At 31.3% G+C, this 11831-nt stretch overlaps 1 protein-coding gene and 1 long non-coding RNA gene across 2 annotated transcripts; both read right to left on the reverse strand.

The window, feature by feature from the left end:
• Positions 1-2960: 2960 nt before the first annotated feature.
• Positions 2961-5157, reverse strand: LOC145070087 (uncharacterized). Its single transcript, XR_013689823.1, has 3 exons — positions 4686-5157; positions 4284-4388; positions 2961-4124 (listed from the first exon to the last, which is right to left on the reverse strand). It is a non-coding gene; the product is annotated as an uncharacterized LOC145070087 (long non-coding RNA).
• Positions 5158-7009: 1852 nt separating this feature from the next.
• Positions 7010-7951, reverse strand: LOC145058984 (uncharacterized). The gene is made up of 2 exons (XM_079006856.1): positions 7725-7951; positions 7010-7568 (listed from the first exon to the last, which is right to left on the reverse strand). The coding sequence occupies exons 1-2, from the start codon at positions 7949-7951 to the stop codon at positions 7010-7012; spliced, it is 786 nt and encodes a 261-aa protein (XP_078862982.1).
• Between the last annotated feature and the right edge of the window lie 3880 nt (positions 7952-11831).

An 11831-nucleotide genomic window follows, 5' to 3' on the forward strand; every position in this document is an offset into this window, starting at 1 on the left:
TTTGAGGAGTTTAGGCCATTACTACAATAAGATAACGTAAGGCCTGTAATGATTACGTTTTGTATAAGTTATGACATCCGAAGTTTTAATAATCAATTAAAAATGTTTTCTTTGGAAATATTTTTTATGAGACAAATTCCACATTTATAAAGATCACTCTGATTTTAAATAAACATAAATAAATAAAAATTCTTTCCGGACCGTGGAAAATTAGAGATGCTATTCTTGGAACTGCTACTAGTATGAAACAGACAATTAAAGTTGTTATGCGAGGCTTAAAAAAATTAGACCTTTTTAATGTCTTGTGACATTGAAACAATTGACTAATCAAATGCAAAAATAAACAATAATGATTCAGGAAGGCTTCTAATCATGCAATGAAGCCAGTGTAATTAGGAACGTAACCAATCAAAATGCATTTTTGTTTTTTTCCCTTCCAAGCCCAAGAAAAAATAAATAATTAAATTCTACCAGAGTTTGATAATACTGTTACACCTTGGTGCATAGATTCTTTTATCTTTTTCATAAAATCTAAAGCATGTTTACCATTTAGACATATATGGAAGCTCGGTGGAACTTTCCACTTCAACAGACACTCCCCCTTCAATGAGTAGATTATTAAAATCCCAAGGGACAAGTAATGCAATGTGTGTCAACAAAACAAGTGAAGACATTACACCTTGGTTTATGGATTCTTCTATCACTGTATGCATTTAAACGCTCAATGACTTTTCAATTTCCAACTTAATATCATTAATCTTTTAATTTGAAATGAACAGTACATCTATTATTGACATCTTTTTAATTGTCATCGTACAATGAGTGAGATGGAAAACGGGCAACAAGCTGTGCCGCTAAGCCTTTTTGAATGTTAAAGTTAATTCTTTTGAAGACTACATCCGAAGATCTAGGGGATATAACATTACTATGCATGATTCGTTGTACTCTTTTAAGAAGCTCTACCGCATCCGGTGCAAGGAAACCAAATGTATCAAATGCAAATGGTATGAACACATGTTGATTTTCTAGGCATGATCTCTCATGTTTTGTGACTTTTCCTGTGGCTACTTTTAAAGCAGCATGTCCCGCTGTGAAACCTCCAGCCCTCAGGCCCACGAGAGGGGATACCCCTGTAAGATCCACACATGCGTGTTTCCCTCCGACCCATCCAAAAATCAAAATGTCAGCTGGTCTGAGGGTTGACCTTCCTTCTATCGGGTCAGTCAAGAAATTAACAGGTGCCTCTTTCTTAGCGGAAACCCCGGCACGCTTAAATATGTCAAACAAGACATCCCTAACCATATCGTGCCTGTATTTGAACCCCGGGAGTTCTTTACAGTGAACTGCATGCTCCCCAAAAGAGTCCAAACATGCCTTGCTACACACAGGACATATCTCGTCAGTTGGGAAAATGGGAATCATGAGTCGACATTTGAGAATAGTACGATACTCCACGGGAGACATGTGTTGGCCAAGCCCATCTATAGTGATAGCCAGAAGAAAATCTTGAGCATGTGGTGCACGTAAGCACTGGAAAACCGCTTTCTGCCGAGCCGTCATGTCGAAATGCACTTCCATATCTTGGACAATTTTATGAAAAAAGGCACTCACCAGTGTATTCTGGGATTTAGGGGGCGGCAATGTCAAGCCTTAAGTTTTGATTATTGGTAGACTTATCAATTGATCATTATAATCAAGGTTCTAAATAAAAAAAGGCATGACTTGGCGGCAATGTCAAGCCTTAAGATTTTTTGAGCAACGGCGAGCCACGTCGTTTGTAAATCGGAACTTAAGGCGGCAATTTTGTATATAATTAATACTTATATATATATATATATATATATATATATATATATATATATATATATATATATATATATTACTATTATTCATTTTTATATATATGTTTGACTTAATGCGACATTTTGTCGAAGTTTGGCGATAAGTACAAACCTTGGAGTAATGACGAGCTTTTTAGAACATTGATTATAATACACTTATTTGTTAATATAAATATTATATTAAATCCGTTAGGTGAATGGTTAATAAAAGTTTAAATATTGTAAATATAGAACAACAAGTCAAATTAAATAAAAATATCAAAAAAAACAATTTTTATTATAATTCAATTGTTTTCAAATAAGTGATTTTTAATTAATTAACATGAAAATTACATTGCGTTAACTTATAAACAATGTTTCATGTATCAATTAACCATAATGATAAAAGTTATAAAACAACAAAAAAAAAACAAACAAACAAAAAAAAACAAAAAAACAATAGATAAGTAATTTCTAAATTAATCGATCATAATGCTAAACTATAATACTAAATCGAAAATTATGTTTAGTTTTATTTAAATAAAAACCATAGATAAATGATATTGAATGATATGATGTTAATAGACGTATATTTTGCAATATGGTTCAAATTAAATACAAATTTATATATCAACTTAATCTAAGTGTTATTATTTTATAGTAGTTGTCTTATTATTTTTAAAATGTGAACTAAAAAAATAAAATTATATAACTTTATTCTAGTACATATCTTTCTAGTATCTACATAAAAGGTGACCACAATAGAAAGAAGCATATAGACATGGTCTTCTATTTAACTCGTTTATACTTGAACATTTCAATAAATAATAATTTAATTTTGAAATTAAACCTATGGCTAAATGCAAGAAATAGCTATCTAACTTTAATTTCTTCTTATTATACAGTACTCTGAATTATAGTAATTAACAAGTAACTGTTGATTTGAATTGAATTATGATGGCATGACATGAAGACAAGTTATAGTTACTAATCAATCAAATGAAACATATGACATGTAAAATCATATTGTAACATCTACAATGCACATAGTTCAAGTAAAATCTTTATGTTACTCAAATACTTAAAATTGTCATCAATAAAGATCACCAAATACATCTTCTAAATCAACGGTAATGGGCGAATATGTAACTTTCAACTTGAAATCTTCCTCAAAAATAAAAAAGTCATTGCAATTTCCAAAAACCAAATACACACATATTGAACGCAAAAAAAAAAAAAAAAAAAAAAACTAGCAAAATCAATCTAAAATATTCAAAAACCTATAACCAAACAAACTTGGTAAACAAAACAAGAAACACAAATTAATTAATGAACAGGAAGATAGGGACCAGTGCCACCTGGCTTATAAGTATCGGGAACACTCGAGTATAAATAGAGGCCATTTGACATTTCCCAACCCCAATCATGCCTCCTCGATATAGAAAGTTGTGGCCAACTGTTGATTCTTACATAATGTTCCCGAATTCTTCCATCTGCTAAGAAGCTTGTAACAATGGAGTAACAGCATTCATGGCCTCCCCATACCTTATCATCAACATCAGCAGTTTGGCTTCCATCTTCATGGAAGTAGCGATGCATCGGTGGCCCTGTTCCTCTCCAATATGGATCCAAATTCCGCCAGTATTCTGGGACACTCTGAATCAAATCGAACAATAAAATTATATGATTTTGGAATAATGGAGGAAATCTTAGGGTTATATATTATTATCCGACTAGACTACAAAGTGGTATAATTGGGTATATTTTTTAAAGTATAATTCTTTAATAAAAACTAAAGATGGAAGTAAAACCATTTAATTTGGAGGTTTTTTCAAAGTACAATGCCTTAATAATAAAAAAACGAAATTACAATAAAAGAAATGAACCTAGGAAGAGGAAGTACATTGTTATTTCTTGTTTTTAGCCCTTTATTATAGCATCCAACTTGCATTTTCTTTTTGTTATAGCATCCTATGTTCATTTTTGTAAAGCATTGTACTTTGAAAAATATAGCGAATTATATCAATATCATCTAACGATAATTTACAAAGTAATTTTCATTTGCTATAACCGGTAGATTGTTCAAAGTAAAATGTTTTAATCAGAAAAAAGAAATTGATAATACAACGTTATTACCTACATATCTCAACATACAAATAAAATTATAAAGATACAAATATAATTGTGTTGCTATTTCTTGCATTTAGTCATTTTAATAAAGAAACATCAGAATTAAAAAACACGTGCCTCTTTAAAGTGAAACTCCCAAACATGATCCCATAGATCTTCCTTCAAGATTCGACTCTAATAAAGAACACAAGCCAAGAGAGAACAAACGTTGTCAATATAATATCTAAAAAAAATAAAAGGGTATGTGTCATATCCACACAGACCAGAACCTAAGACCTGATTCTCACTTCTTTAATGCTACAAGCCTACGACCACATATACTTAGAGACTTACCCGTTTGCCATCTTGAATGGATAAGGTGTAAGCAGACAACTTTGACAACCCCTCAACTTGGGCAAAACGAGGTAGATGAGCTTTGTCAGCCCATAGCTCTTTGATCTATAAACAAAGAAAGTAGAGGGCAATTAGGTCATTTACGCAATCTTTGATTCAATTCCTACCCTACCTAAGTACCTATGATGATGAACATGCATCAAACAAGTCGTATACACAAAAAGCTCTCCTTATGTGACATGAGTGATGACTACCACTATTTATGGAGCTCTTTATAAACAAAACCAACCAACCATTACCAAAATCATCATATGGACAAAAAAAAAGCAAACAAATGTAACATTTTAAGAAACAAAAAAGAAAATAGATAGTAAAGAACAACGAGTGTGTGTGTGTGTCTACCTTTTCAGACCAAATGGTATCACTGCAAGCGACTCTACGCCATCTACAAGAAACAACAAGTGATGAAGCCACACTGTGTGCGTCGAGAAAGCTCAATATCATTAACATGATATCGCCACCACATACTACTAACGGATCCTGTAAATTACAGCCATTTTTTTTCAATCGGCGTTTTTTCCTGTTTCTCCGACGAAAAATCTCCACCGGAACCGCTCTTTCAGTTTCCGATTTCTCATAACTACCATCGTCTTCGTCTGCAGAGGGTTCGTACCCATAGTTCACAAATGATCTGTTTCCTGTTTTGCCTCATGGCCTCAACTCTGAAAGACGACAATGTTCGCACAAGATAAGTGAAGTTAATATGAGAATTTTGACGTGGGTTTATAATTATATTATATATTTGAGGAAACTTGTTGGCTAAGAAATGAAGTCGAAGCAGGTGACTGTGAGAGTGATTAGTGGGGTGTTGAGCCCAGAAATCTTTTGAGTTTTGTATGCAAGCGTCATGAACGTACCCTGTTTTGTTGTTTTGTTACCAATGTGATGCTGCACTGCTTGGTGTTTGCTTTTATTAATTGTTTTTTTAGTCCGACAAAACAAAAACGAAACCCACTAAAAACAAAAGCTTCAACGGTAGAAGAAGATGAAGACATACTGACATAGAGGGGATTCTATAGGCACCATTGTAAACCATTTACAATGTTAGTCAAATCAATCAAACTAAATGTTAAAAGATATATTCACTATTTCTAAATAATGATACCTTATTAGAAATAAATCATAATTATTTGTTGTATTTATTTAGTCTCTCATTATTTTAGAAGTTATGTTATCTTTGTACCTTATGTATTATATCTTCTACCCTAATAAATAAATATGATTTTGCCACATGTCATCTTCTAATGCATTATGACACATGTCATTTTGTGGATTAAATAATATCCACATGTTATTTTGTGGGTTTTTTTTCGTTTTATAAAATTTCATATAATATTTAAATTAAATGTAATAAATGTATAATAAATGCATATCCAATTCATTAATAGAACTTTCCTTATAATTTCTATACTTTTAAATTGAATCCAATTATTTTAATTGTTTATTTATTTAAATTATTTTTATAAATTTAAATGATAAATAAATACTTCAACTTTAACAATTAAATAATTTTTTTTATAAATTCAAATTTACTAAACTTTTAGATTTTCATAGGTGTTTATTTTATTGAATAAACTCATGTATCACATGGGTCTCACAACTAGTTATTCTAATAAAAGAGTAGCTCTTTTGTCATGTGTCACCATATTAGACATTGTAATTAATATCATGACACTTGTCAATCTATTGACATTTGTAATTAATATCATAACACTTGTCAATCTATTAATTCTTCATTTCAAATTTCAAATTCCAAAATTTAAATCACATTTTAATTACATTAAATTAATAATATTAGAATTAAAATAAAATAAAATTTATACCAATTATAATAAAATAAAATTTATACAAATTATAATATGATATATTTTACGTATTTATATGAATCAACGATTATAATTTTATATATAACTAAAAAAATATATTTTATTTAATCAGTTATTTAAAATTATTAATTAATAGTTTTGAGTTTTTATTTAGAAAGTTTAATTAATTTTGTAACCGTGGTTACCACGGGTTATAAACTAGTATAGTAATATATAGTTTTGAATACAAAGAAATCTCTTAATGTGAACATTATAAGCCTTATATGGTATCAGATTAGGTCTTCTTTTCTCACCATGACCGGTGTCAACTCATCTTCCATTCTTCTCTTTCTCTTTACACCATTCTCCACATGATCAATGTCAAACTAGAGTTTTTTGCAAAATTGGGTTGAAAATAGAAACCTTTTGTAAAAATGGGTTGATTTTTATTTCATTTTCAAAAATGGGTTTCTTTTTTGTGTTCCCACATAAAAATCAACATATTAATATGTAAATTTACATTTTGGGCTCTTCAACTTTCATAATAACCCTATAACTTATGTGTTATATTTATTTTATATCTTTTTTAATAAAAAATTTATTTTTTAAGCTTTTTTACAACAAATGTAAATTTGTATATATTAAAAACATACAAGTGAAATATGTCTATTAAGTTATTGCGATTTACACCATTAGAAAGTTTTAATAAACACATTCTAATTGATACCAATATCGAATATATTACATGTTATGAAATTACGAAATTACAAGATAATTAAAGACACAACTACAAAAGAAATTAAACATGAACTAACAACTAAATTAAACATAAAATTACAAGAATAATAAAAGTTACATTGTTCACATCGCATTGAATCTTGGTTGAGAATTTGAAAAATTTCTCGTGTTATGACCAGGTTGATGGCATAGTCCACATTTACGTGGTTCAGCAGGATGGTGAACATCCATCTCGTTACGAAATCGATTTGCACGCCTCCGACCTCGACCGACAACACATTTTGAGTTATCTGCTTGAATACTCCAGTTAGCCTCTAACCAATAATCAGCATGAGAAAGTGGTGAAAACCCGTCATTATATTGTTGCTTGTACGTCATAGTTGTGTAAACATGATTGATAATGGAAAAATGGTTATCCCCTCTAAAACGACAAACTGCAAGAGCATGTGAACAAGGGAATCTTTCCATCTGCCACTTACCACATGTGCATGTATGTTGATAATAACTGACAGTGTGGGTATTTCCTCCGTTTTCATTTACTAGTAACTTGGTGACAAGTCTATAGACACCTTCATTATAGTTGAACTCAGTTAAAGTATGACTTTGTGCAGAAGTGTCACGTTTACGAAAGAGAGGCCACATACGTGATGGTAGAGGTGTATTGCAATTCATTGCAGCATCACTATGTTTTCTAAAATGTTACACAGTTCTATTGAATGTAAGATCAATACACGCCCTAAAAGGTAGTTGTCTTGCTCCTCGTAGCGCATTATTCATACTCTTGGATATATTTGTCGTTAACGACCCTCATCGACGATTTTCATCATAAAAAAGATACCATTGACTTTTATCAATTTGGTCTAAATACTGCCAGGCTTCAAGATTGATTGCTTTGATTTGTTTCTTATACTTCACAAACTTTCTTTTTTGTGTGGTGCTTCCAATATCCCAACAAAATGATTTAAGCCTCACGCTCTTGTACTTTTTCATGAGATTGCTTCTGATGTGTCGAAGACAAAATCGATGGTATCCCACTGGCTCTTTCCATTCCTCTAGATTTTCCATTGCGTGAATTATTCCTTGATGTCAGTCTGAAATAACAGACAATTGTCTGTCTTGAGCAACAAAATGTCTGAACTGATACAAAAACCAACTCCAACTGTGTGTAGTTTCCTCATCAACAATGGCATAAGAAACTGGTAATATATTATTGTTGGCATCTTTTGTAACAACAATAAGCATTTTACCCTTTTACGAACCTCTCAAATGACTAGCATCAATGGAAATAACAGGTCGGCATAGATGAAATGCATTAATTGCAGGTCCAAAAGCCGAAAAAAATATACTTAAATGTTGCCACATGTGATGAGCCATTTGGATTATGAAACCATTTCACGACAGTATTAGGATTTGAAGTTTGCAAAGTTGCAATGTACTTGGGTAACTTTGCAAAGTTACTTTCCTAAGCCCCATAAATGTTCTCTATGGCTTTCCTCGTACCATGCCATGCCTTCCAATAAGAAACATAAACATTTAGAATATTTTTAATATCTGCCTGTATATGTTTCAATGGATAAGCAATATCTTTTTCAATTGAGTGGATGATATAGAAGGCTATAGTTGCAGAGTTTAGACTTCTGTTGTCATTGCCTCTACAAGATCCAAAACAATTATATGCATCCACCTAACGTGTGATCTTCCACATATGATGATTTTTCTTTTTCATTGCACGAACATATAATGCACACTTCAGTGTATATGGGTCAGTATTAGAACTTCCTTCTTCACCGCCAAGACTTTTACACTTTGCTATCCAAAAACTACTTTTACTTTCACATACCTTAAACTCTCTATTTTGCTATATCAACCAAAGTCTTACTGCCTTTTTTTTACCTGATCCTTATTTTCAAACAACATTCCTAACCTTATTTTGTTTTCAGATTCATTCCAAAAATCTAAATGAATTTTGTCTTGAATATCTACTATGTCATCGTCTCCTTCGTCTCCAATATCATTCATAAAGTTCATAACTGGATGGTTACTCACAATCGGAGTTTCATTGACATTATCGTCAGACTCATCCCCAACATCACTTAATGATTCATTAACACTATCTTCACTAAATTGGGAGTTGGGTTCATCAAATCCAAAGTCATTATCTTTCTCACATCTAGCACCATTAGGTAAATAAAATTGTACCTCAGAGGGGTTGGTGACAAAATCAATAGGTTTAACTGGCTGTGTACTCCATAATTGTTAAGAAGATCTACAAGACTAGTATTCGCAGGCCACATTATTTGTAATTGCAAAATAAACAATAAGATAAAATATATAAATTATCGTATTATATATAATGTTTCACGTTAGATATTTGAAATTTAGACAAGATTATGTACCTTACAATTTAGTTGCGAAGAAAAATTCGTGTATGAAGTCACAAACGCGACTGAAGAATTAAAGAAGAAAAGCTGGGATTTCAAATTTGTGAGAACTATGGTTTATGAAAATGATGATGGAAACTAAACTGATGAATTCAATATATACATCAGAAAATGAATTAAAGGTAAACAAAGTTATAATTATTTTTTTAATTTTTACTTACTTATTTTCAGATGAACGTGACAATTCATACTTTTACTTTTATATGTAGATAGTGACAATTAAGACATATACTTTCCAGATAAATAATGACAATTCAATGAGTTTTGTTTTTTTCTACAAATAATTTGACCTAATATATATATATATATATATATATATATATATATATATATATATATATATATATATATATAAGAAATATTTGATATTTACATAAATTCCGATTATGTAATTTGAATAATAAACTTATATATTATATGTAATAAAGATTAAAATATAAACTTCAAAAATTAAAGATATAAAAATTAAATAATATATAAGTTGTGGGATTATTATGAAAGTTAAAGGGACCAAAATGTAAAATTATATATTAATACGTTTGTTTTTTATGTGGGGCCACAAAAAAAAACCATTTTTGTAAATCAAATAAGAATGAACCCATTTTTACAAAGGGTTTCTATTTTCAACCCATTTTTGCAAAAAACTCTGTCAAACTATCCCCCACAAATTACTTACTATGGCACAATCATCTTCTCACCCTTCTCACATATCAAAATTAACGGGCCACATCAACGACACCCAAGTCACACCTCCAAAAACTGTAGACCCTGATGTATGTTGCTGCTGGTGTTTCTACCCCAAACCATGTGTATGCCTCCTAGCTCAAAGCAGATCAGAAAGTGTTTCTCATCATTCAATCTTCTCTCACCGAAGCTGCAATGGCCGAAACCTAGGCCTTACCACAGCTCACGAAGTCTGGAATGTTCCTCAAGTTGCCTATCGACGCGACTCTCAAGAACGTATGCATTTTCTTCGGGACAGCCTGCGTCATTTGTAAATTCATCTCCAAATTACACTCTGAATTTGTAGTTAAGGATCTTTGAGCTGTGAATTATTTTTTGGGTCTTGAAGTATCCTACACAGATGATGGTTTATTTTTGACACTAGCCAAGTATGCTCATGATATAGTATTGAAATACAATGAAATCTCTTAATGTGAACATTATAAGCCTTATATGGTATCAGATTAGGTCTTCTTTTTTCACCATGACCGGTGTCAACTCATCTTTCATTCTTCTCTTTCTCTTCAAACTAGAGTTTTTTTTGCAAAATTGGGTTGAAAATAGAAACCTTTTGTAAAAATGGGTTGATTTTTATTTCATTTTCAAAAATGGGTTTCTTTTTTGTGTCCTCACATAAAAATCAACATATTAATATGTACATTTACATTTTGGGCTCTTCAACTTTCATAATAACCCTATGACTTATGTGTTATATTTATTTTATATCTTTTCTAATAAAAAATTTATTTTTTAAGCTTTTTTACAACAAATGTAAATTTGTATATATTAAAAACATACAAGTGAAATATGTCTATTATGTTATTGCGATTTACACCATTAGAAAGTTTTAATAAACACATTCTAATTGATACCAATATCGAATATATTACATGTTATGAAATTACGAAATTACAAGATAATTAAAGACACAACTACAAAAGAAATTAAACATGAACTAACAACTAAATTAAACATAAAATTACAAGAATAATAAAAGTTACATTGTTCACATCGCATTGAATCTTGGTTGAGAATTTGAAAAATTTCTCGTGTTATGACCAGGTTAATGGCATAGTCCACATTTACGTGGTTCAGCAGGATGGTGAACATCCATCTCGTTACGAAATCGATTTGCACGCCTCCGACCTCGACCGACAACACATTTTGAGTTATCTGCTTGAATACTCCAGTTAGCCTCTAACCAATAATCAGCATGAGAAAGTGGTGAAAACCCGTCATTATATTGTTGCTTGTACGTCATAGTTGTGTAAACATGATTGATAATGGAAAAATGGTTATCCCCTCTAAAACGACAAACTGCAAGAGCATGTGAACAAGGGAATCTTTCCATCTGCCACTTACCACATGTGCATGTATGTTGATAATAACTGACAGTGTGGGTATTTCCTCCGTTTTCATTTACTAGTAACTTGGTGACAAGTCTATAGACACCTTCATTATAGTTGAACTCAGTTAAAGTATGACTTTGTGCAGAAGTGTCACGTTTACGAAAGAGAGGCCACATACGTGATGGTAGAGGTGTATTGCAATTCATTGCAGCATCACTATGTTTTCTAAAATGTTACACAGTTCTATTGAATGTAAGATCAATACACGCCCTAAAAGGTAGTTGTCTTGCTCCTCGTAGCGCATTATTCATACTCTTGGATATATTTGTCGTTAACGACCCTCATCGACGATTTTCATCATAAAAAAGATACCATTGACTTTTATCAATTTGGTCTAAATACTGCCAGGCTTCAAGATTGATTGCTTTGATT

Source organism: Lactuca serriola, chromosome 1, assembly GCF_051521515.1.
Source record: "Lactuca serriola cultivar US96UC23 chromosome 1, Lser_US96UC23_V15, whole genome shotgun sequence".
Classification (NCBI taxonomy): domain Eukaryota; kingdom Viridiplantae; phylum Streptophyta; class Magnoliopsida; order Asterales; family Asteraceae; genus Lactuca; species Lactuca serriola.

Bases quoted from the DNA above. Each gene is read 5' to 3' on its own strand.
- LOC145058984 (XM_079006856.1), bottom strand. From the start codon at position 7,951: ATGGAAAATCTAGAGGAATGGAAAGAGCCAGTGGGATACCATCGATTT. The intron at 7,569-7,724 runs GTATCTTTTTTA...TAGAAAACATAG, and splicing joins CAAATTGATAAAAGTCAATG to TGATGCTGCAATGAATTGCA.